Source organism: Solanum verrucosum, unplaced genomic scaffold (assembly GCF_900185275.1).
Source record: "Solanum verrucosum unplaced genomic scaffold, falcon-dt-bn FXZP01000161.1, whole genome shotgun sequence".
NCBI lineage: Eukaryota > Viridiplantae > Streptophyta > Magnoliopsida > Solanales > Solanaceae > Solanum > Solanum verrucosum.
The window spans coordinates 1,086,991-1,112,950 of record NW_026020127.1 but is presented as its reverse complement, the minus strand read 5'-3'; the positions used below and the strand labels follow the sequence as shown (position 1 = coordinate 1,112,950).

The 25,960-nt window shown below is 32.7% G+C and overlaps 4 protein-coding genes across 4 annotated transcripts in view; 1 reads left to right on the top strand and 3 right to left on the bottom strand.

The window, feature by feature from the left end:
• The window catches only part of LOC125825924 (GDSL esterase/lipase At1g29670-like), a 26,935-nt gene extending 25,306 nt beyond the window's left edge, over window positions 1–1,629 (top strand). The window contains exons 5-6 of the mRNA XM_049505212.1: window positions 133–182; window positions 1,352–1,629. Coding sequence (XP_049361169.1) covers window positions 133–182; window positions 1,352–1,629 — 328 coding nt within the window. The remainder of the gene's footprint in view (window positions 1–132; window positions 183–1,351) is intronic.
• A 1,022-nt stretch (window positions 1,630–2,651) lies between these two features.
• LOC125826031 (integrin-linked protein kinase 1-like) lies at window positions 2,652–12,148 on the bottom strand. The gene is made up of 12 exons (XM_049505327.1): window positions 11,536–12,148; window positions 9,320–9,394; window positions 9,117–9,212; window positions 7,534–7,619; window positions 7,271–7,391; window positions 7,008–7,087; window positions 6,440–6,499; window positions 6,174–6,292; window positions 5,822–5,907; window positions 4,777–4,898; window positions 3,507–3,618; window positions 2,652–2,773 (listed from the first exon to the last, which is right to left on the bottom strand). Exons 1-12 carry the CDS (start codon window positions 11,857–11,859, stop codon window positions 2,666–2,668), a joined length of 1,389 nt encoding a protein of 462 aa, XP_049361284.1. The 5' UTR covers window positions 11,860–12,148; the 3' UTR covers window positions 2,652–2,665.
• A 5,971-nt stretch (window positions 12,149–18,119) lies between these two features.
• LOC125825952 (cyclic phosphodiesterase-like) lies at window positions 18,120–21,132 on the bottom strand. The gene is made up of 3 exons (XM_049505241.1): window positions 20,662–21,132; window positions 19,573–19,627; window positions 18,120–18,555 (listed from the first exon to the last, which is right to left on the bottom strand). Exons 1-3 carry the CDS (start codon window positions 21,070–21,072, stop codon window positions 18,356–18,358), a joined length of 666 nt encoding a protein of 221 aa, XP_049361198.1. The 5' UTR covers window positions 21,073–21,132; the 3' UTR covers window positions 18,120–18,355.
• Window positions 21,133–22,249: 1,117 nt separating this feature from the next.
• LOC125826025 (oil body-associated protein 2A-like) lies at window positions 22,250–24,687 on the bottom strand. The gene is made up of 4 exons (XM_049505322.1): window positions 24,426–24,687; window positions 24,231–24,313; window positions 23,135–23,249; window positions 22,250–22,506 (listed from the first exon to the last, which is right to left on the bottom strand). The coding sequence occupies exons 1-4, from the start codon at window positions 24,685–24,687 to the stop codon at window positions 22,250–22,252; spliced, it is 717 nt and encodes a 238-aa protein (XP_049361279.1).
• Between the last annotated feature and the right edge of the window lie 1,273 nt (window positions 24,688–25,960).

Here is a 25,960-nt window from a genome sequence, read left to right as displayed (position 1 = left end):
TTGCCAGAGGAGACAAGAACATATGGAAGAAATGCATCTGGATGTGTTGATTTATTAATAATTATGTCCAACTATTAATCAAAAATTAAAGGTTTCAATTGATAATTTGAACACTAATCTTCCCAATGCAAGGTTTATTATTTCAAATCAGACTAGCATTTCAACAGGGGGTCCACCTATTGGTAGGTTAAAATATTCTTCAACTCTTCATTTTTATAATACTTTTATTTATATTTCGCAATTACTTACTCGTATCTGATTTTTTTTTTTTTAACTAACTCAGCTATGATTAAATAATTTGATAACGATAATATTGTTAAGTAATCATGATTAAGTGAATGAGTGTATGCATAAACATAAGTTATATATCTTTTTGTTTGATGTAAACAACTAATGTGATAATTTTTTATCGTTAAAATAACAAGTTTTTTCAAAAAAAGTCATTTTTTTTCTAATTATGTCCTCTTAAACATCATACATAAATCGAAAATGAGGTAGAAGCTAGATATGGGTTATATTTTTTTTTCCATACTATCCTTAGTGCTAAACAACTACATGAAGTAGTTGTCGCCGGCCAAATTTAGAGATTCAGTAAGATTAGTTTAGTAAAATATATTTTTAATTAAAATCTTCTTAAGGAGTGTTATAGGTTAACATAATCTAAGTAAATCTGAAACGGGGGAGTATATTATACGCAAGGTAAACAGAGGTAGAATCTAGTTATAAGTTTTGGTCAAATGTAATAACTTTTACTTAAATAATGTATTTGTATAAGAAATTTATAAAATATTAAAACATCCTATATGTATTAGAATCCCATTATTCTACTTGAAATCTTCATTCTAAATATTCAGAACCTATAAAGTTAAAATCTGATCGTCATCCCTAATTACAAAAAATTGAGTGAGTAATTATTTATTATGATAAAGTGAAGGAAATATAACATAATGAGGGGGACAAATGGCACAAGGTTGGATGAATTGTATAATTGTTACAAATATTAACCATTTGTTTTTCTAGTAGCTAGGTTAGGTTTCAAAATGCTTAATCCCAGCCTAACCAGCCCACCCCTATTGTCACCCTACCCTACTAGGAAAGAGTTTTTTTTTTTAAGAAAGAAAAAATATAACTTTGAAACTTATATGTTCTTAAAACATGTCATAATATTTATTATAACTATATATCGCATTTAAAGTCCAAATTCGATAGCTATAAATCAATATCACCACCCGGACGCTAAAAAACAAATGCATTAAAGAGGAAATGCCATCACATAAATTGAAACAAAGAGAATATTTTTTTGTTCGGATAATTTAATATCATATATTATTTTTTTTTGGATTAATTTCAGGTTTCACAGTTTTTGACTCACCATGCTGCATAATATCAAACACAACAGCCAAAGGACAATGCAGCAATAATGGTCAAACTTCATGCAGTAACAGAAATCAATATGTGTTTTTTGATAATTTTCATCCAACAGAAGCTGCAAATAGGGCGATTGCTACAAGATCATACACTGCTCTTCTACCAACCGATTCGTATCCGACTGACATTAGGGTCTCGTACAAACTTAATATAATCAAACTTCTCTATAAGAACATCGTTTGTTCGGAAAAAACAACTTAGTTACTATTGTAACATGTTATAGAAAGGTATCATTGTAGTATTAATAAAATAATTCCTCTACAACAATACTTGTTTGGTTATAAAAATAAAAATTACCAACTGGTATTAATGTAGTTGTGGGGAGGGGGGGTTGACTCAAAATAAAGAAATGTGATGATATAAATTATTACTTCTTGGTTTCCTTCCGGTATTCGGTATTTATATTGAAATTCGACTAAATTTAAATTTGCGCTGAAATTGAGGGGTAAAGCATTGTGACGTCGTTACTAATTCGACTAATTTAAATTCACGTTCTAAAGAGTCAATTAAGGAAAAGCCTATGCCCACCAAGAATTTACTAATCCCAATTCTTTTAGTGCTTTCAACATAAAGGAATTCAAGATTTTAAGCATTTTTCGTGTGAGTTAGTCCACTGATTGTTCGGAAATTAATTACTTGGCTAAGTCGAGCCTCACAAGCCTTTTGACAAGTACTCAACGTCTCTTTTTTTAACGATTTAATGTCACAAAATAGGAATTTAAGATTTTTTTAGCATTTTTCGTGTGTATTAGTCTACTGATATTCAAGAATTTAGCCGACCGACTATGTAGGCCCACCTAAACTTGGCTGATACAGGCCTCACAAATTTGTTTGCATTCTCAATAATATCATCTCTTTTTTCAGTGTTTCGATGTCACGTAATAGAAATTCAAGATTTTAAGTATTGTTTGTGTGTCACTCCACTGATTATCCATAAATTATTCAGACAAACAACGTCCTTATAGAGAGGTTTGATTGAATGATGATTGAAAGCAAGTTCATATTTAGACAATGAAGAACACAATGTTCAAATTTCATATACAAAAATAGTATTAAACTTAGGGAAATATCTTCATTCCAATGACTAAAGAATAGAAGATTTTGAAACTAGAAAATAACCCAACAGCCTAAATACTACTAAGAGCAACTGAATATTTTTGCAGACAATGTGGAGAAGTAGAAAAACATTATACACAGTGGATGAACAAATGAATTTTTGTTTATTGCAGAAACTTACTTAGATGTGGCGCGTAGACCGAGATGAACGATTCCGACTACTTAAACCTGAACTATCTTTCTTCCACATTGCCTCTAAATGCTGAAAGCAGTTCAATGGTCTAATTACCTGCATTGTAGCAAAATATTCATGGTGAAAAAGAGGCACTTAGGTATCTACTGAATAATATGTTATGCTAAACTGCAGTAAAGGTCGTGGCAAGATTAAGGTTTCTTGTAATAATGTTGGACTGAGATGATATTAAATGGGAATGTGGTGATTAGCTCAGATTCATATAGCTGACCCCAACTTGTTGGGACTGAAGGGACATCATTGAGTCACATAACCAACACTGAACAAAGATTCATCTGAGATAATTATAACTAACTCGTCCACTTATAGTATCTCAGATGAGCTACTTCTCAAATCAGAGCCAGGCTAGAAGTCTATATATCACAAAAGCAAGCAATATAATTCGAGTTGATTTAGAGCTAATACGTCTCTATTGATAAAACAAATGACAAATATTTGATTCATTGATAACCAAAACGTGAAAAGATCAAACACATAAACACCAATACAACAACAACAATAACAACATAGCCGTTATAATCCCACAAGTGGGGTCAGGGGAGAGTAGTTTGTATGCAGACCTTACCCCTACTCCTACTTTGGGAGATAGAGAGATTGTTCTAATAGACCCTCGACTCAAATAAAAGCAGTTCGGAAAAAAAAAACAGGAGAGAAGAAGCCAATACAAAATGCTAAAGAAAGCATAACAAACCATACTAAAAAAGGAACAGACACTACATCAAAATAATACGATAGTTTGAAGTGCAAGAACCACTAATGGATATTTTACCTTCCAGCGCTTGTTGTGGTCAAACTTTTTATAGATGAACTCAAGCCTTGGGATAATTTGCTTGAAACTTGGCCGCTCGGTTGGCTTGTCGTTCCAACACTCTTCAATCAATCTGAACACCAAAAGCACCCCTAATATTACTCCTTCCGTTTCAATTTAATTATCTAATTTTGACTTGGCACGGAGTTTAAGAAAGTAAAGAAGACTTTTTGAATCTTGTGGTCTTAAACAAAATATGTAAAATGTACCAAAACATCCTTTAATCTTGTGGTCTTAAACATGCCATGTGGAATTGAAACTAAAGAGTTACCAAAAAAGAAAAGAGACGTCCTCTTCAAAACAAACTAAAAAGGAAAGTAAGACAAACAAATTGAAATGTAGAGAGTATCATATTGGAGACAGCAGCAAATTGATGACCATGAGATGGTAAAATTTATATACAAAAAAAAGAAGACAACAAGGACATTTTCCAAGATCCCAGTTTGTTTAAATGCTACCATCTAAGTAAAGACACCAGTTGATCAGTTATAACCCTAGTAATCTATGTATAAGTAGAATCAAGATTAAAACCAACTAAGGTAGAGCCAGGATTTCAACTTTATGGATTGTAAATTTTAGAACGACGACTTCATATGCATTGGGGTTCTAAATTTCATATGTATACATATTAAATGAACCTCTTAACAAAGATACATTGTTTGAGCAAAAGCTATTGGGCTCGGCATAACCCGTATATGCGCTTATATCTCCACCAGGTTTACCAATTGGATATAGAAACAGCTTTGGTAAGTCTAAAGCCCTTTTTTTTCGTATAGTATGTCGCCTGGGATGCTTTCCTTACACAAAACAACCTACAGAAAAGGGGAATCATGATATGTAGATGTGTAGGTGTTTTATGTGCATCAGAGATGTGGAAAGAGGCTGCCACCTATACGGAAGGAAAGGAACGCCAATTCTGAATAGTTTGATTTTATAATTGTAGGTCTGTTCAGTTCTTATTCATTTTTATATGTTCTTTTTAAGTATGTTTACTATGCCACAGTTGCAAGTACCAGATAACTATTTAAAATTGGAAGAAATCACCTAGTGTTTATCGTCTCCACTAGAATTCAAACCTGAGACCTTATGGTTCTCCTCACACCTAATTGACATGATTTTTCATATTCTCAGATTATAACAATCGATATTTACCCTAGAATAGCATGGTTTATTATACTAAAATAAAAAATCGTGATTTACAGTAGCAACTGATGAGAAATATAGAACGTACTCTTTCAGTCCATGGGCATAAAACTTCGCCGGGGCTTTAAAAGGAGGGCGCTCTTTAGCAGCATACAATTTAGGTACATCGTTTTCTTCCTTCGCATGGAAAGGGGGGTAGCCTTCAATCATCTAAAACACAACACAACACATAGATAAAATACATCGCCTGTTTCTGCAAAGAGAAACTGCAAAAGACGCACATCTTTGACTCGCTAAATTTTATCAAATCAGAGTTACTTTCAAACTTACGCAGATATACAACATAAATAGATCAGATCAATATTCAAGTAAACGATAATCACTGTATATCTCTATGACCTTACTGAAACATAATGAAATCATGTTAAATTTGATCTACAACATATCCAGTGTAATCCTACAAGTGGGATCTGGAGGTATGGGGACCTCACCCTTACCCTACCTTTGTGAGGTAGAGAGGTTGTTCTGATTGACCCTCGGATCAAAAGAAATGTTTCTGAAGCAGAATTGCAAGAATACTATGGTATCATTATGTATTGAATTCTTAAATTAGTAATTTATTTGTAATTTGATGCCATTAGTATTAAATACATACTCCCTCTGTCCCTTTTTACCTGTCATTTTTGACAAATCAAGAAAAGACAATATTTTTTACATATTATACCCTCAATTTATTTAGATAGTTAATGTTTTTGAAAGGTAGAGCCTCTTTAATGAGTAAATTGATTTTGGAATTATATCAATTAATAGGGGTAAAATGGTAAACTCACTATGTCAATTATTATTTTCTTAATAGGTGTGCCAAGTCAAAAAATGGACAAGTAAATAAGGACAGAGGGAGTATATGTTATACACGATCTCTGATTTTCTACGGATTGAGCACTCATTTCGATTTCATTTTTAAAAAGTATGTGTTCACTTCTAGTTTTGCGCTTTCACTTTTAAGAACACGGAACATAATGCCTCCTTGCATTCACACACTCTTAAACATAAAATAAAGATATGGTCCACAAGAGTGCAAACAAACTGTTCTTCCTCAAAGTTTAAACATGAATCAGATAAGACAATTTTACCTCTTGTAAAATCAAGGCAAATGAAAAGACATCAACTTTGGTATCATATTCCTCATTCCTGAAAACCTCTGGAGCTACATATCGGCCTATTTGTTGCACAAGAATTGAAAAGTTTTTTTTTTTAGAAAAAAAGATGATGAAAATAATAGAAGAAATCCAATTATTGGTTCTCAAATATCAATAAACAGGATCCAATCACAACATCTCAAATAAAGAAAGCTTTTTTTGGAGCTATCAAGTAAACTTGAAAACACTCACGCATATATTATTTTCCACAGTAACAAGCTACCATATCTTTTCCAATGGAGAAGGAATAGAGGACTATTGAATATCTAAAAGAAGAAGTACTCACGATAACTGTCTTCGTATGTCAGAGGCTTATCTTCTTTGACCCTTTTTGTAACTTTCAGTAGCTTGCTTACTCCAAAGTCAGCAACTTTCAGATGTCCAGTATCATCCAGCAAAATATTTCTGTTATCTTACTCCAAAAAAAGTCAACTATTATTACATGAAGAGTCTCAAATCACAATATGAAAGCATTGATGCTACTCGAAAACTTAGCTAGGCGTTAGTATAGACAAAATGTAATTCAGGTAACCTGAAGGAAGTGAAACTTACGAAGGCTCAAGATCACGATGAATAATTGCTTCTTTATGTTCATGCAGATAGTTCATTCCCCTAAAACCAAATATTATATATGAGAATTTTAATACTCAGCAGTAATGCTCCAATCAAAGGACTAAAAGACATTGAGATTTTACATCCAAAAAAAGTTTTAGAGTGAAGGGTCAAAAACACACCTAAAGTATTCCAGTTTTTTGAGTTTCATACCGGAGCTATCAAGTGTACGAGTTTCCTACCAGAACTATTCATCAAAACACACTTCAACATCAATTGTTCTCTTTTCCTACCTAAAAGATGGTTATATTTCAGGTAGGAAAAGGGGAATAACAGATCGATGAGGTGTATTTTGAAAAATAGTTGGTGACCGTTTAGGTAGGAAACTCGCATAGTTCAGGTGGTAAACTCAAGAAACCGGATACTTTAAGTGTGTTTTTGAACATTAACTCAAAGTTTTATAAGTAATGTATAATGAAAAAATTACTTTTTTAGAAAAATCTAAACCATTAATCTTGCAAATTATAAAGAATATAATATTGGTCATTGACACAGATTGGATGTGAACCTGGCGATGTCCATTGCAAATCTGAGAGCTTTAGTTGGTTTAAGCGCTCCTTTTCTATTCAAATATTCACGGAGATCACCCTGGAAACATACGGCATGGAAAAGTCATTTCAAAGTGATAGGTTTGTTGGAAAAATTTCAAACATATTGTCAAAAAGAAGAAAAGAGAATGTAAATTGAAACAATGATAGAACTGGAGAAAACAGTGTATAAAAATGTTGTCAAATATAATTATGCAAACTGTTAAGAGTTAATATGTAAGACCTTTGGTAAGTATTCCGTCACTATCATCATAGGACTGCTTTGTGTTACAGCACCAAGAAATTGCACCACATTAGGATGTCTCATCTTCTGGAGCAACGCAAGCTCATCTCTAAATGCGTTCCTGCAGAAGCTCTAATATTAGTGAATGTAAATATCCACCAAAAATAAATGAGAGGTGCTAGCTAAACAATGTGAAGTAGCAACTACGGCTTTTCCCCTTGTAAGTAGAAAAATAGAAGCACTATCACTTTAAAGTTACTCACACTTTATCCTCATCAGCAATCACATCCTCCCCAAACTTTTTTACAGCAACTTGTATACCACGCCATGAAGCAATATGGAAGGTTCCCTACAATATCTTTGGGATCAGCAGAGGAGAACAACAACAACAGCATACCCAGTGTAATCTCACAAGTGGAATTTGGGGAGGGTAGAATGTACGCAAACCTTACCCCTACCTTGAGAGGTAGAGAGGTTGTTTCAGATAGACCCCCGGCTCAATGAAGGGGGGAAATTTGTGAAGAAGTCGTGGAAAAATACCATAGAAAGCATGTCAAAGCATTCTGAAAAAAATATAACTATAACAAAATAATACAATAATGGAAGTGTAATAAAACATCAATGGACAAAAAACTCCTTAAGTAAGACAACGAGTACTAGTATGGAAAGATAATTGAGACAACACTCTACTACCTACTAACCTCCCACTCTAATCCGTGTCCTCCACAACCTCCTATCTATGGCCATGTCCGCGGTAAGGTGCCTGTCTCATGTCATGTCTAATTACCTCTCTCCAATACTTCTCCGGCCTACCTCTACCTCTCCTGAAACCATCCATAGCCAACCTCTCATACCTCCTATCAGCAGAGGAGTAGAGAAAAAAATATTCTATATTGGAGAAGAAAGATATACTAGGCCACTTCAGTAAACAATTAGATGAGTCATCTCACGTTCTTGTAAGCATCAGATTGTACACACTAATCAACAAATAGTTAGCCAAGGTTCCAAAAGAAGAAGATAAGCAATCCTATGCAGCTGAGCAATATGCCACAGATCAATCTAAGATGTGATCAGATGAGGCTAGCCTCAGTTTTCCTCCATTGAATATACCTTATCTACTCATACTTGCCTCATGCAACTGCTGCTTCCAACAGTGTTGTCAAAGGCACGATTAAGCCCTGAAGCGAGGCACAAAATGTGTTGAGCGCTTCAGCTCGCTTTATGTGCGCTTCAATATCGTCATCAAGGTTCTAAGGCAAACTTTTCCTTGCCAATGAACCTCTTCGGAAGAAGTGACACTAAACAATTGATATTTCACTTTATCATAATATTTTTTCAATTTCTATGGTCATATTTGTCACGCGTGTTTATAATTATTAGTCTTAGACTTAACATATATATTTGTATATTTTGTCCCTTTGTGCTTCTTTTAATTAAAACCCACGCTTTATTTGCGCTAAAAGCTCCAACGGACCTTAGAGCTTTTTTACGCTTTTCGCCTTTGATAACACTAGCTTCCAATAGTACAATCTTACTAATTCAATATTGAACTCTAAGGTGATCATCAAGCTACATTAAGTAAACCCTTTGACACTAGAATCTTCCAAGACAACAGACATAGAAATATGACAACAGTAAAGTCAAATAGTTAAGACTAGGAAAAAAGGAAAAGCCAGTACAGACTATATAGTCTCAGGTGGGAAAATGATACTAACAATGACGGCAGAATAAAAAATGGATTTTGGTGTAGAACACCATAGGAAATTAAAGGGGGCTAGAGAATCAACCGAAAATTGCACGCATATATCTCCACAGGACACAAGAGTGAAAACACGAAATATATTACCTTGCTCAACTCAATGCTATTAGTGAAATCAAGCTCTTTAGCATCAATCTCGTATTCTGGAACTTCACGGCAAGTCTTAACATGCATAGGAGCCATCTGGATGAAAATTAATTTAGCCAATCATCAAGCCAAGCAACTCTTATCACAATATGAAATAAAAGTTTTTCCTTGATCAGTAGAGCTTGAATGGAATGCAAACTTACTGGAGGCTTGGCACCATGTTTCTCCAGTAGCTTGATCACTGCATGATTTTTATAATGTATTGCATCTGCCAGGGGCTGTTCAAGCAAGATTAGATTGTTCCCAAAAATGTAAACTAATAAGGAAAAAACAGGACACTCAAAATTTTCAGATTGAATCCATCTAAAAGTGTCCTTAATACTTTAAGAAAACAAATTGTCCATATTTGTGAAGGGGAGCAAGGAGAACGACAATAAAAACAAATTATAGTATCTGTTAATCAGATTAGATGAAGAACAACTATTAAATCTTCATGCATATGTCCTCATCTCAACAAAGGTCACACAGCATGTAACTTTGAAAAACATAAAAACATCTTAAAGCAGACAAAACATGCAATTCTACAATATGCATGTGACATGGGATAGTTATCCGCCAGCCATTGCTCTGTTTGATATTTATTCTTCGCCATGATGCGCCATCTAAGATCTCAGAATAACCATAGCAATTCCCCAAGAGTGGCCTAAACATTGAAGAGCTAGACTGACAATCCTGGTAACTAAGGTCCGAACCCGAATCCCACTAGAGGTACCACTTGGTGAATTATTTCTTGGCATTAAGGGCTATGTTAGCCACCTCCTAAAGTATTTAATTACATAAAGAGCAAAAAAAAAAAAAAACAGAGATAGTTACAGAGCTCCTATGAGATCCACAAGTTGAATTTCCTCTTCTATATTCTTTTCTATACACCAAAAGCCTAAAGTGGTAATTACTTTCCACTTAATCGTTTCTATTGTGCATTCTTTTCCTTAAAAGTTCTCTGGTTTCTCTCCTTCCTTATAATCTGTTAGGCAGTGTTACCCTTGCCCAATTTGCTGGTAGGACATAGCATAAACCAGGTGAATAAGTAGTGTGTCCACAAACTAACCTAAACTTCAAATAACAACAGTAAAGGTAAGAGTAAGATGGGCTAAGGGAAGGGAAATAGCTATCAATTTGAGCAATACTACTCGCAACAACCCCCAGAAAAAAACCTTTTTTCTAATTTCATAAGCTAGATACCAAGAAGTAACTGTACCAATGACAGCAAACCGACAGAAGATCATAGTGATAATCAAACATCAACAAACCAAATGGGGTTTTCATCATATCATATTAAGGCCCCAAGGGTGGCCTAAAGATTGAAGTGCTAGAGTGATAATCCTGGGTACTAAGGTTCAAATCCAACTAGAGGCAACACCAGGTAAATTCCTTCTATCCACCAAAAGATGGCTAGGCAGAGTTACCTTTACCATACATATGCTAGTCGGAGTTAGTAAATACCCGGCAGATTAGTAGTGTGTCCACAGACTGACCCAGACGCTAAATAATAACTTGAAAAGTAAGATGGGCTAAAGGATGGAAATATCTGTCAATTGAGCAATACTACTCTCAATAACCAGCTATATACCCAAAAAAGATCCTTTTTTGCATTTCATAGGCTAGACAACAAGAAGTAACTGTACCAACAACAGCAAACTACTCCGAATAACCAGCTACATACCCAAAAAGGAACCTTTTTCCTTTTTTTATTTCATAAGCTAGATACCAAGAAGTAACTATACCAACAATAGGAAACTACTCTCTATAACCAGCTACATACCCAAAAAGGAAATCTTTTTTGTTAATTTCATAAGCTAGATGAACCAAGAAGTAACTGTACCAAACACAGTAAACTACTCTTAATAACCAGCTACATACCCAAAAAAAAAGAAACTCTTTTATTGTTTCATAAGCTAGATACCAAGAAGTAACTATACCTTACTTGGACTCTCCAAAACTTATGCCACACCCGGGTCTTATTCCTCAAATATGCACTACTTTTGGAGAATTAGGCACGCCCTCGTCGCTTTTTTAAAGAGTCTGAGCAACGTAGCTCTCAATAACCAGCTACATACCCCAAAAGGATTTTTTTTTTCTTTTTCATTTCATAAGTGTACCAACAATACCAAACTACTCTCAATAATCAGCTACATACCCAAAAAAGAACCCCTTTTCTTAAAATTTCATAAGCTAGATACCAAGTAACAATGCAAACTACTTTCACTAACCAGCTACATACCCAAAAAAACAACCTTTTTTCAAAACTTCACAAGCTAGGTAACAAGAACTAACTTTACCAACAACAACAACAAACAAAACAGAAAATCATATTAACAATCAAACATCAACAAAACCATAATGGGATTGATCATCATACCGTACTCCCCCACCGATCTTTTGGATCAACTTCAGCCCCATTATCAAGCAACAACTGCACAACATCACTTGAACCATGACAAGCAGCAACATGAAGTGCAGTCCTCTCATCAATATCCCTAAAATTAACATCAGTCCCTGATTCCAAAATCTCCTTTATCCCTTCTATATCACCCTCATTCGCCGAATACATCAACCTAACCCTTGGATCAATATCAATAACAAATCCATCATCTTCACCTCCTAATACTTCTTCCCCCCTCCTCTCTGGTGCTAATGAAGATTGCTTACCTAATTTGAATCTCACAGGTGAATTCGGTTCCATTTCAAGAAAATGTACAAAAATTACACTACCCTAACAACAATAAGTTTGTTACAGTAATTCCTAGAACTTTTCAAGAATCCAAAATTAGCAAAAGGGTATTGGTAAAAAATAGTGCTTGAACAGAAAAATCCTAAAAAATTAAGGAATTTGAAGGTTTAACCAAGAACCCCCATTACAGATTCAAAGGGGTTAGGCTCACTTCTAAGGTAAGAAATTTGCTAAATTAAGAAGGAGCGTGAGAGGCACGCGTTAAGAGATGCAAGTGGAGGAGACAATTCCATAAGCGATGACGGCGGTGATTGGTTGGAACTTGGAATAAAGATTGCTCTCTTTTTTCTTTTTTTTTGGTTTTTTTATGTTTGTATTTGGAGGGTCAAATTTATATTGCGTTCAAATAAATAATATTAAGATGTTTGAAAAATAACTTATATATCTAAAACCTACGTAAAAAAATACTCTAAATCTTTAGTTATGGTACTTTTTAATTGAATAGTTTTACGGATAAAATAAAAGGGAACTTTCACATATAGCCACTCAAAAATAGTCTAATTACTCTCCATAGTTATAGTTTGATAATTACAATTCGTAGCTACATGTTATATGGAGGAGAGAGGCGAGCGAGACTGGGAGAGAGAGGAGAGAGGCGAGAGAGAGGGGGCAAAGAGTGGAGAAAGGTGAATTGTATATGTATATAGGTTAGATAATTGTATATTATACATATATATTTGTATATATGGCAAGAGAGATTGGGAGAGGGAGGAGAGAGGCGAGAGAGATTGGGAGAGGGAGGAGAGAGGCGAGAGAGAGAGGGCAGAGAGGGGGAGAGAGGTGAATTGTATATGTATATATGTTAGATAATTGTATATTATACATATGCAATTGTATATATAGCAAGCGAGATTGGGAGAGGGAAGAGAGAGGCGAGCGAGATTGGGAGAGAGAGGAGAGAGGCGAGCGAGAGAGGGCAGATAGTGGGAGAGAGGTGAATTGTATATTATACATATGTATTTGTATATTCTGACGAATTATACATATACAAACATGACTAATTATACAAACTCGAAGTCAGCCCGCGTAATTAATGTATAATGCTAGTCGTGAGTGGTAATTATAGCAAACTATAGCTATGATGAGTAATTAAATAGTATAAGTTTTCTTAACCGCGTAATTTTCCCTAAAATAAATCCGAATTCGGATTCATCTTTTAATCTAAAATTTGTTTTATTTAGTGGTTGATATTTGTGTTAGCGCTCGATTAAATTTAGATTCATGTCGAAAAATAATATTGTAAAGTGTTTCGTAACAAAAGGTAACTTCATATCAAATAATTTGAATAGTAAAAGGGCTATGATTTAAATAATTTGAATAGAATGAGCTACGATTTAAATAGTTTAAGAGAAGATTAGAAAAGTGCTATCCAATTAATAGAATTCTTCACATATTAAAAGATTTTCACATAATTAAACATACCTAAATTTTAAAACATTTAAATAAATAAGTAAAGTAATTATTTTGAGTTTTAAATATTGGTAAATATAAGAATTCAATAATAACAAAATATTTTAATAATAATTACGCAAATTTTGAGTACTAAAATATATAACTTTTTAGACAAGATTGACTAAAATTTTAAACATTTAATAAAAGGAAATATGTCTTAAAATACGTATGTAATTAAATAGCAATTTCAAAAGGATTATAGGTCGATCAAAATTGGGTGTCAACGAATGGTCATATGCTTCTTTCATGTCTAGCTTGCATACAACTTTGGTCAGTCTCAGCCGTCTCGTATTTCATCAATTTGAAAAAATAAATATAATAATAATGGAAGGAAAATAGTGAAAAGACAATCTTGTCCCACTATAAGTATGACTAGGGGTCTCAAATAGGTGGTTTGGGTTGAAATTGAAGATATTAAAAGAGCAACTTTCACATATAGCAAACATAAAAATCATATTTGTATGTTATAGTTATAGTTTGCATAATTACGCTCCATAACAAACATAAATATGTATATTTCACTATACATATACAAAGAAAACAGTTGTATAATTCGCTATACATATACAAAAGAAAGCAGTGTATAATTTGTTTCGATATACACATACAAAAGATCAATTGTATAATTTGTGCTTATATAAAGCGAGAAAGAGAGAAAGACAAAAGAAAACTGGGCAGGAAAAGATTGCATTTGTATAATCATAAGTGTATATGATGAAAATATATGCATTTGTATTTGTATATACAATTTTCTCTCGCTTTATACAAATACAAATGCAATGTATACATTTGTATTTCTATAAAGTGAGAGAGGCGAGTGAGAGTGGCGAGCGAGATCTGGAGAGTGGCGAGCGAGATCTGGGAGAGGGGAGAGAGGGGAACGAAAATATATGTATATATACAATTTTCTCTCGCTTTATACAAACACAAATGCATTTTATACATTTGTGCTTGTATAAAAGCGAGAGAGGCGAGCGAGACTACCACCAAAACGAGAGTGGCGAGCGAGATTCCACCAGGGAGGAGGCAAAATAGCAATAGTTTGCTATAGGGTACAATTAAATCAAACTATGTTTTATAGCATTTAATTTGAATTAATAGTTTGCTATTATATATAATTTCCCATATTAAAATGGGTTGAAATAGAAATTGAGTTGGGTCCTGACCCGCTTAAATTTACTTTGGGCTCAAATGAGTTGGACTCGAATGGGCGTAAAAACGGGTTGGGTCTTTACCCGCCTAATTTGACCCGCTTAATTTCAATAATTTTAATATATTTTTATTTAAGTTTTTTATAACCATAATTTGAATTTCAACTCAAGAATTTCTTTTTAAAAAAGTTATAAATGGATAGATAAATCCTAAAATATATAAAATAGATAATAATTCATACTTTAAATACAGGAACATATATTATATCAATGCAAATAAAAAGTTTTAAAACAGATTGAAATCGGAGATTAAATTGGACGGATTGGATTAGACGGATTACCTATATTTGGACTATTTTTTATAAGAAAAATTACATAACTAATAAACTAACATATACTAATTAATTATGTTTCATAACTACAATTTAATTTAATTATAAAAGACGGTTATAATTGAATAAAATGGTTATATGGTGGGTCCTACGTTTTGTATTAAAACATGTTAGTTCTCTTTCATCTTTTATACAAATCGAAACGCACTCTCTCTTATCACGCCCACTAATCTATCTCCTAAAATCTCACTTCTCTTAAATAACTTAACGAAATTATAATTCAAATGGACATATTCAATCATCCAATTTTGAAAATTCAAATTTTGAAAACTATAGCTACACAATCCAATATTGTATAATTATACAACTAAATTTATTAGGTATTTTGTATACATATATTTATTTAAAGTATGTTTTATTTGTATAATATTTCATAATTTTAAGACACATACAAATATGTTTTATATACTTCAAATACAAGTATGATATATGTAACAACTTGTTTGATTTATACCACCGATCAATTTATACAAAACATATAATATATAATTTATTCATTAACATATACAAACCGCTATACATAATATTGTTTATACAAATTGATATACTTCAACTATAATTTTTTTTTGTAAACTTGATTGAATTATTTACATATACAATTGTTATATACATTGAATCATACTTTTTTTGTCAAGAAGAAGAAGTTATATTAGATAAGGAATTTTAATTAAATATAATAACCATGAATTAAGAAATCGTTTTGCTTTTTCTTGTAACCGAAATTGCCGCATCATTTAAGGAAATTTAATAAACAATTAAAAAATTCAAATTATACGAGTGGTTATGGATGCACGAGTGGAGGCAACATGGCTATAGTATTGATGGTGTACTCGATGTAACTGGTTACTTCAATAAAACCGATAATAAACTGATGATTAATAATCTAGTTACCTATTTAAAAGATCAAGAAATAAACCCATCAGATCACAAAGCATACGAGATAAAATTGGCTATAACCGGTCTAGTAGGAGGAGATTATACTAATGTATACATCTCATGTTATATGAATATGACTAATCATCTACTGATTCTAGGATAAGACTTTGTGTGAATCGCAGATTCGGCGACTTTATTAGTTGCCAAATCACTCAAAATAATATTTGTCAAGGTCATACAGAAATCTTCTTTCCTGTTTCTTAGTTTTTATATTTTCATACATTCAAAATAAATAATAATAAAATTATTATTATATGGTGTGTATTATATTTGACCATCTCTCTTTATCATTTTTCTTCTCATGTTAAATTAATTTTACTGTTGATAGCATCCATGTCAGCCTAATTGTACTAAAGTTGACGGGCTTCAATACAAAATCAAGATTATGTTTATCAAGGAAGAGGTGTTCAAATTCAAGTCCAAAAGAAAGAAGATTGGGCTATACGAAGCCTAATAAAAGAGTCTAAAAAGCTGAACGCTTAAAGTCAAAAGTTTCTATTTTAAAAGTTTCTTAGTTTAAAGTTTTCCTAATTTAAATAGTTTCCTATTTTAAAGTTTTTCTAGTTTAAAGTTCCCTAGTTTAAAAATTACCTAAGTTTTCCTGATTTAATTTTTTTCCATGAAAGTATGATTTAAATCCTATTCTATTTGGGATAGGTTTTCCCTATATATAGGGGTGAATTTTATTATTTATAGATAGACATGATTAATATTATTTGAGAGGTTTTCTATTCTTTACTGTGTGTGGGGACTATCATTTATCTTACAACCTTATAAGAACGATTCTCTAAGAAGTAAGATTAATTCTTAATTTGATATCTTTGGTTTCTATTCGTAAATTAAAGAAGGTGATCAGTCTTATACTAATTGTTGTCTCTAATTTCTTCGTAATAGGGGGTCTAGATCACTTTTGATTTAAGTTCTTGAATTGACTCTATTAGTATCATAATTAGTCTTAATCCGTTAATTTTGAATACTAAGATCAATTAGAGCTTTTAGCACTTTGTCTTGAAATTGGGGGTTTTATTCTTGAATTTCACATATCTTTCAATTTTTGTCTTTAATCTTTATAATTTCGCTTCCGCATTATTTTCTTGTTTATTCTGATAACTTGATTCTTATCAACTTTCCTCAAGGAGCAACCCTCCATTGTTACTGTCCTCAAACTCAAACACTGAACCCCATTTAATTTTGACTTCGATTAATCAAACCTTTCAAACACAATCTCCAAATTACCCTATTTGAACAAGCTACGGATGAATGCTTATTTTTTGGGTTCTATAGAGCAAAATGCAATTTATAATTGGAGCAAAATTCTTGTTACTTTCTTAGTTGGATTGTAAGGTGATTTTGGTTTTATTTGATATTCATGTCATGGTTGTAAATTGGAAAGAAGATTGCTCTTTCTTTCTTTTTTTTTAAATTTATACTACGTAGTTTGAATTTCGAGGATCAAATATATATTGCGTTCGAATAAACAATATTAAGGTTTTTGAAAAACAACTTATATATATCTAAGAACTACGTAATTTTTTTTATAAATGTATACCTAATAATTCAACATTTTTTAAAATATACGAATAAATTTGATCCAATTTTTTTTACTTTATGTCTCGAAATTTGAGATTGTGAGAGTATTATTCTTTTAATTAAGTTATTACTCGAGTATTCTTAATTTTTCAAAAAAAAAAATTAGTTATGGTAACCAACTTTTTAATTGAATAGTTTTACATTAAATGGGAAAAATAAATACAAATTCGGTGTCATCTCTTAATCTAATATTTGGTGGTTGATATTTGTGTTTGCCTTTGATTAAATTTAGATTCATGTTCGATTGAATATCAAGTATCAAAGAGAATCTCTTTTTGCAAAATCTCCCAGTCCCTCTAACAAAGGCGGCCTAATACTCGGGGCTCGAACCAAGACCTCTAGTTTAAGAATAAAAAGAAAACTTCCATTCCAAAATAAAAGAAAACTAACCATTCCAAAATAATCCTATCTAGTCCAAAGAGAACTCAACGATTATCTTAAACAAACATCAAAGTTCAAAGAGAATCTCTCTTTTTTTCTTTTGTTTCTCAACACATGTCAACCTGTGTTGGAATAACAACTAAATCAAGATTTGTGCCAAAAAGTCTCTCAACCCCTTAACAAAAGCAACCTCATATATAGGGCTCGAACCAGAGTCTGGTTAAAGAGAACCTATTGATTGGTACTCCATAGAGCTATGTTTGACTTTGTATTATGAAATTCTTGACAGCTTAAATAAAGACCAAAAAAATGGCAATTGCAACGCTTTATATGGTTGTGTAATTAATAACTCCTGGAAGTTTTGCAAAAACCCAAAATATACAGAAAAAGGAAGCCCCAACAGCACAGTTCTCATGTATAAGACATGAAAAAGACTTGAAAGTTGCTGGCAATGAAAATTAAGGTAAAGATAAGGTACACCACATTTTCTTGAGCAAAGAGTTTCCGCTCGTGGAGAGTTAACAGTGTCGTTAGAACTAGTTAGTGCTAGCTGAGATTGTACTCTTCAATCTTCTCCCATGATTTGAGGCTTTTGTCTTCGGTGTCTGTTTTGTACAATGCAAGGCGTGATATCTGGAAGCTCAAGTTGTCAATGCTCTCATCAAGGATATAAGCCTTCTCTTGAGCTTTCTTCTTTTCTTCATCCGTCAAATCGGCATAAAGAATGCTCATATGAGGCATATATGCTGCATGGTCATAAAAACTGAACATCAGCAATAGAAAACCTATCTCATGATAGAAAGAATTTGGTAGAAAGTGAACCAGTAACGTTTTGACAGCTTGAGGAGTAAATAGATTTACGTCTGTTACAAATTGTACAATTTGCTGCTTTCAGAATAGCATAGCATCTTTGCTTTATCCTAGAGTTTGTCCGCACTCACTATACTGCCCCGCGCCCCTCGAAAGCCCCAAATGAGAAAAACTCTTCTAAGATTATTCTTCATTGCTAGAACAACACAAACAATAACATAAATCCAGAAAAGTGTGTCTACATCAAGACATGAGTCACTCACCATAGATAGTTCATGTACATTTCAAATTCCCGACTTCCAAAAGAACCTCATGTACCAACTGGCAACAAATCAACTCCATATATTCAGGCAACATGAGTATATAGATTTAGCATTCACATAGGGGAACTTAAGATTCCAAAGGAGTCTCTAACCAATTGTCGAGTTCTATATTCCAAATGAGCTCGTTGCTATCATCTCATCTGTTCTAGCCTTAGTGGATAGAGTTACCTAGTATCAGTTGTTGATGGGAGGTGACAGGTATCTTGTGGAATTAGTCGAGGCGTGTGCAAATTGGTCCGGATACCGTGGAATTAGTCGAGGCGTGTGCTAGTTGCTATCGTGAAGGTAGACGATCAGAAATTCATCCTAATAACAATGTTGATTTGAAATTGGAACGAGGGGGGGATATGAAGGAAGTCTGAGGTGAACGATGGCTCCTTGTTTAGGAGATTTAAGGAGTGTGACAAAAAGGATATTCAGGCAAGTTCAATCCATTGGGAAGTAACGGGATTAAAAGGAATTATTCTCGCTATCATTTATTCTGTTTTATGAACATTACGAGTAAGTATCTGACTACTATAATGTAACAAGATGATACAGAGACAAACAGAGAAGTCGAAACCATGAAAAAGGCAAAACGACTAAATTATAAAAGTGCCAGAAAATACAAAGATAGAATGTATAACTTACGACTTGAGCTGTTGTAACCAAAGCTGCTGCAGCAGCGTGCACTAGCCTCCACAACCTGGTAGAAAGGAATTCCATATCACTAATTTATCCTCAGCAACCCAACTTAAAAGTGATCATACATTTAAAAAAATCACCATAAAGAATAAGTAAACTTCCATAGTTTCCTATATATGGATTCTGTTTTCTCTTTTCCAGTTGCAAGGTTGATATGACATTGACAGTTCTACTGGCTAAAAGCTTGATTTCCCTAAGTTAAATAATTTTGACCCTTCAAAAGTGAAAACACATAGTATTGCTAACACATAAAGGTATAAAGAATCAACACACAGTAAGCAGATGACAACAAAATAGTACGATAGTAGAAGTACAAGTAATCAACACATAGGACCAGAAATCGGCATACAAGGAATCAACATATAGTAACAAAAGAGTATGATAATCGAGGTACAAAGAATCAATATACAATAAAAAAGCCGAAGAACAAGAAACTACTAGAGCAATACTACTACGACTACTAATAATTCAAATGAAAATCTTTTTTTTTTTTTAAAAAAAGATCTGTTTCTGCCTCAGTGATGGGATGAAGCAAAAGATAAACAAACACACTAATAAAAATTTGAATAAAACAGTACGACAATCAAGGTACAAGTAATCAACACAGAAACCAAAATTGAGGTACAAGGATTCAACATATAGTAGCAAATGGTAACAAAACATTACGATAATCGAGGTACAAGTAATCAACATGTAGGAACAGATGAGGTACAAAGGAATCAACATATAGTAGCATATAGTAACAAAAAATACGATAATCAAAGTACAAGTAATCAACACATCGGAATAGAAATTGAGGTACAAGGAATCAAACATATAGTAACAAAACAATACGATAATCGAGGTATAAAGAATCAACACATCATTGGAACAAAAACCAAGGCACTATACTATAATCGAGAAACAACAAATCAAACAGATACTAACATAAATCAAATTAAGGACAAGAAACTACACAAGCAATACTACGAGTCTACGACTACGATTACGGCTACAACAAAAAAGTCAAACAATAAAAAGATTAATTTTTTTTACCTCATTAGTTGGATGAAGCAAAAGATAAACGCATTGATAAAAAAAAGTCCCAATATCAACTTTCTCCACAGTAACACTATACACCTTCTTCACCCCTTCACACCCTTTTCTAAACTTGTCACGTGCCTCCTCCTCCGTTAACCTCACCGCTCCGACGACTGTCACGTGAGGTTCAAATTGGGGCCCACCAAATTCCGATCTAAGTCCACCCATCAATTTCTTAACCCTAACACTGACATCTTCCGATGGAATCGCCCAAACTGAATAAACTTCAGTTTTGTTGGTGTCTGCTTCGTTAAGTTGTACATTCTGCATTGGATCTGGTACTGTGAGAATCGAATAAAAGAGTAAAAAAATGGCTATGAGTCCAAGAAATGAAAGGAATTTGATTATGAAAATGTTATTGAGCATGAAGAAGATGATGATGATTAAGGGATTTGAGAAAACCCATTTTTAAAAAGTTTTTTTTTTTTTTAGAAGTAATGGTTGAGAAGTTGATGGAATATTACAGAGATGGTTTAGCTGGGTTTTTTTTTATATATTGTAGAAAAGGTGGAAAATGGCATTATGTTCAACAAGTGGGGTGGTCGTTTCATGGATCGAGGTATCTATTATATTTAAATAATTTTAAATTAAATTTCAAACTTAACTCTCTCACAAAAAATATAAATTTCACTAATTTAAGATCTAATTACGTGCTCTCACATCAATTTTGAAAATTCTCTTTCGTATCCATTTTCTTTGTCAAATATCAATTTTGAAAATTCTTTCGTATCCATTTTCTTTTTAAAATACATGTATTTGAGTACGCACTCAAATGCATATGGGTCAAATTAAGTATAATTTATTTTAAATATAAAAGCATATATTTGTATACATAGACTCTCTCCTCGCTTCTTCCTTATTTCGCTTGCCTCACTCCCTCGTCTCTCTATGTATCTATCAAAATTATGTATTTAATATCTATGATATATTGACTCTCTTGCTTACCCCTCTCTCTATGTGTCTATATTTCAGAATATATCTGATATAAAAAATACATGTATCAAAGAAAAAAAGGAGACCCAAATTAAGTATAATTTATTTTAAATACAGAAGCATGTAGTTATATACATCGACTCTTTCCTCGCTTCTCTCCTATTTCACTTGCCTCACTCCCTCGTCTTTCTATGTATTTATCAAAAATATATATTTAATATCCATGATATATTGACTCTTTTGCTTACCTCTCTCCCTCTATTTATATTTCAGAGTATATCTCCCTATTATGTATATTTCAGAGCATATTTGATATAAAAAATATATGTATCAAAGGAAAAAAATTAAAGGAGCGTTGTATCAAACTTAAATTTAATACGAAATTATTTATTAGTGAAACCGGATAATTACACTGCATATAGAAACAATCTTTGAACCCAAATAGTCGAACTTTAACTAAACCAAAAAATAAAATAAAAATGAATTGCTTCATCCAAGCATTGAACTTCACATATATATTCGTTATTCGTATCCCTTTTAGTAAATGCCTTTTAAAAAGCAAATCATTAACATCTATGCAAACCATGCATGCAAAAGCTTGTCTACAAACTCATGGAAATGGTGCTATCTTCTTCATCTCAACATCCTCAACATCGATCGCAAAACCCTTACGGTGCTCCACCCAATAATCCGCCCTCGAATTGAGACGCGTGGGCTCAGATAAATCAGCCCGAGCTGTTTTCATGGCGTCCGTCGATATGTTGTACTTGTCATCTCTCTTCTTGACTAGACCTATTTTCACAATGCCCAAATCTACTGGTTGTGGAGACATCATTAGTGATGGAGGCCCAATTGGTAACTTGTCACCTTCGAAATTGCAAGTTAAAATTAGCAATTAGTACCACCTTTTTTGTCTTTCAATAAGTAAATAAATGAAGAATTTAACGTGAAATAACTCGTTTGAATCTCAAAATCAAAATAATCAACATATAAATTAAGATAGGAGGACTAATGTACTATTAGCAAAGACTAAATTTCGACTCCAAACATTTTGACAGTGAATTCAAACATAACTTCATTTTCAAATAAAATTTAGTATTAGTAAAACTAAATAAAAAGCACTAATTAAAAGCTACAATAATCAACAACTCATCACCTCTCGAAACACGAATAATCACATATAAATTGAGACGGAGGGACTCCCATCGCCCCAATTTATGTAACACAACTACTCAGAATTTCGACAGCCAAACATTTCGACCTTCAATTCAAACATAATTCTTTTTTGAAATAAAATTTAATATTTGAAAACTAAATAAAAATCAAAGTACTAAAAGTAACCATAACCAACCATCCAGAATACATATGAAAAAACCACCGTGAAAAAAAAACTCGTTTGACTTTCGAAATCATCAACAGTGCCACAGTTCATTGTTAACAGTGCCACATGAACTGAAACGAGGCCAATTTATAATATATTAAATTGTAAAGTTACCTCTATCTGTCTGCCACGTACACCAGAATTTGCCATAGGTTTTGGTAAGATTCTCCAATTCAGACATTATTACCATTTCTGGAACTCTTGGATTCACCCAAAGTCCTGATTTTATCTACATATCAAATTTTCACAAAGATCAAACCGTTATATATATATATATATATATATATGACTTATTTTAGATCAAATGTACGATGAAACATAAGAGGTGTTTTATGTAATTACAAGTACAAAAAAACTTAATAACATAACAAATACACCATAAAATGATCTTTAGCAATAATTAATTAATGACAATAACTTACATATTACCGCTAAATACAGTGACGGATCCAGGATTTTCACTCAAGGGGTTCAAAAAATAGGGATTTGGGAAGTGAAAAGTGATTTAGCCTTTAGGAATGAAAACTTGATTTTTTTTTGTTCAAATCCACACTTTAAAAAAAAGCAAGAAAATTAGGAACTGAAACTAAATAAAAAGAAAGCTAAAAAAAAATGAAACACTAACGTCAGGATGCGAACTCCAGACACAGAAGTTAACTTTAAGGAGACATGCCTCTACACTAAAGCTTTATTCTTGTCCATGAGATTAGGAGTTCAAAATTAATATATCTACATAAACACAGAGAATTTACCTTATATATACGGTGTAATTTTTTGTCAGAGGGTTCGGGTGAATCCCTGAAACCCACGTGGGTCTGTCCCTAGCTAAATATATATTTTTAACGTCAATTAAAACTCTTTGCAGATGTCCCTGAAGCCTATAGGACATTAAATCCAATGGCAATTGACTAATGCTGCTAAAACTTTATCACTCTTTATTAATTTATATATTTATTCCCCTAAAAGTGATTTTTATTGTAGTAATATGGTAACTAACCTACTAGGAGAAAACGATCTCTACGACCGCTCAGAAAGAAGAAAATAACCTTTCGAGGAAAAAAAATGAAGATCAATCTCTTGAGTCTTGGGTGTAAAAATGAATATTTCTTATAAAATCGATATAAAACTAAAAATAAATTTATAAAGGACTACAAAATCATTCGTCTACTAATATATGGTGTTAAAAAAAAATGAAAATTAAGGTACAAACCTCGTGTGCATGAGAATGCCAAAGTTTTTGTTCTTCTTGAGGCAAACTTTCAAAGATACGATCAGATAATATATACTCCACTCCTGCATATAAATTCATAATTATTTATACCTACAGTTATATTAAAAAAATTTAATGTGTATTCACCCGATCGACTTGATATGAAGTTTAAAAAATACAAAACTAACAATATACCAATAAGGCGTCCGGTGGATTCATCAGAATCATAAACAGCACACTGAAGAAAATCTTGATTTACGCGTGTGACATAGTGATGTGTCTCAATTTGACGGGACATATCATGACTGTACATAGCAAAAGTACACACATGTTGGTTCATTTGCTTTATAGGTTTCAAAGATTGCATCATTTGAGCCCCTTTGTCTAGCATATGTTGCCCCATTGACATAGGCTCTCCTGGTGGAACTTGCTCATGACCTTTTGTTGTAGAAGCCATAATGATAGAAATAATAATATTGAAATAATTAGACAGTTTTTCTTGAAATTTTTTGAAGTATAAAAAAGTGATTGAAATGGATGGGGTTGAGTTGGGTAGAGCTTTATTAAGTTTTTGTTTTTCTATTTGTATGATGTGGCGGATTTTCGGTCGGGCACGTAGGCATGCATGTGTCGTTGTGGCATTGTATGATGTGGTGGATTTTTGGGTGGGCACGTAGGCATGCATGTGTCGTCGAGGTGGCTTGTATTTCTGAGCCTTGTAGCCACGTAATGGATTGCATGGAGTGTTAGTTTTTTTGTGTTTGTCACTATTATTAGAGGAGATTCGGAATCAAGTAAAGCTAAGGGGATTTTAGAGGCGTATCTAACGAGGGGTCACCGGGTTCACGTGAATTCATACTCTCCTTTCGAGATCATATATAGTAGTGTTATATTTTTTTAAAATATTAAAATATAGATGTATGAACCCATATTCGGAGTATCATATAATGTTATGATGACTGAGTGCACTCTCCACGTGAGATTAGAAATTTGAATTTTATATTCATCGTGTTTTATTTTTCTTTCTAAAATTAGATAACACCTCTCTAAATGGTTATTGGTAACATTTTGACATTTTAATTAATTTTGGACCTATAATATTAATTTGAATGGTTTTCAGTAATAAAAACCTAAATGTCGAACCGATCACATTTATATCTTAGATCAAATTTTTTTGTAATAAGGCACCCATCATTTCGAAATCCTGGATAAGCCTCTGGGGGATTCTGAACCTCTTTTTGATGGAAATTATAATTTTTTTAATATATATATAATATAATAATAATTATTATTATTATTTTCATGTATATCAATATTTCGAATTATTTAGTGAGAATTACTTTGCATAAATTACCTGAGTGAACATTGATTTATTCTAAACTTTTGACTATAATTTAAGCAATAAAATTTAAATTGTATATATATAAGTTAAAAAGTATATATATATATAATAAATCTTAAACGTACAGAATTTTGGCTGTCTTTATCTACCGTTAGCAAATCGCGTTAAATTTATCATTAATGCCATTGAGGAGTTCTAACGTAAAATGAGTGAACTTTATGTATGCGTTCAATTTTATCTTTCTTAATTTTTAATGACGATCTGAAATAACTCTTGAATTGAAGTTTCGTTAGGCATAAAAAGGAGACTTTTTTCTTGAGGAAAAGATAAATTTAGACCAAAACAATTCTAATAGAGGGCAAAGTTACTCTAGTATTTACTCCTTTAA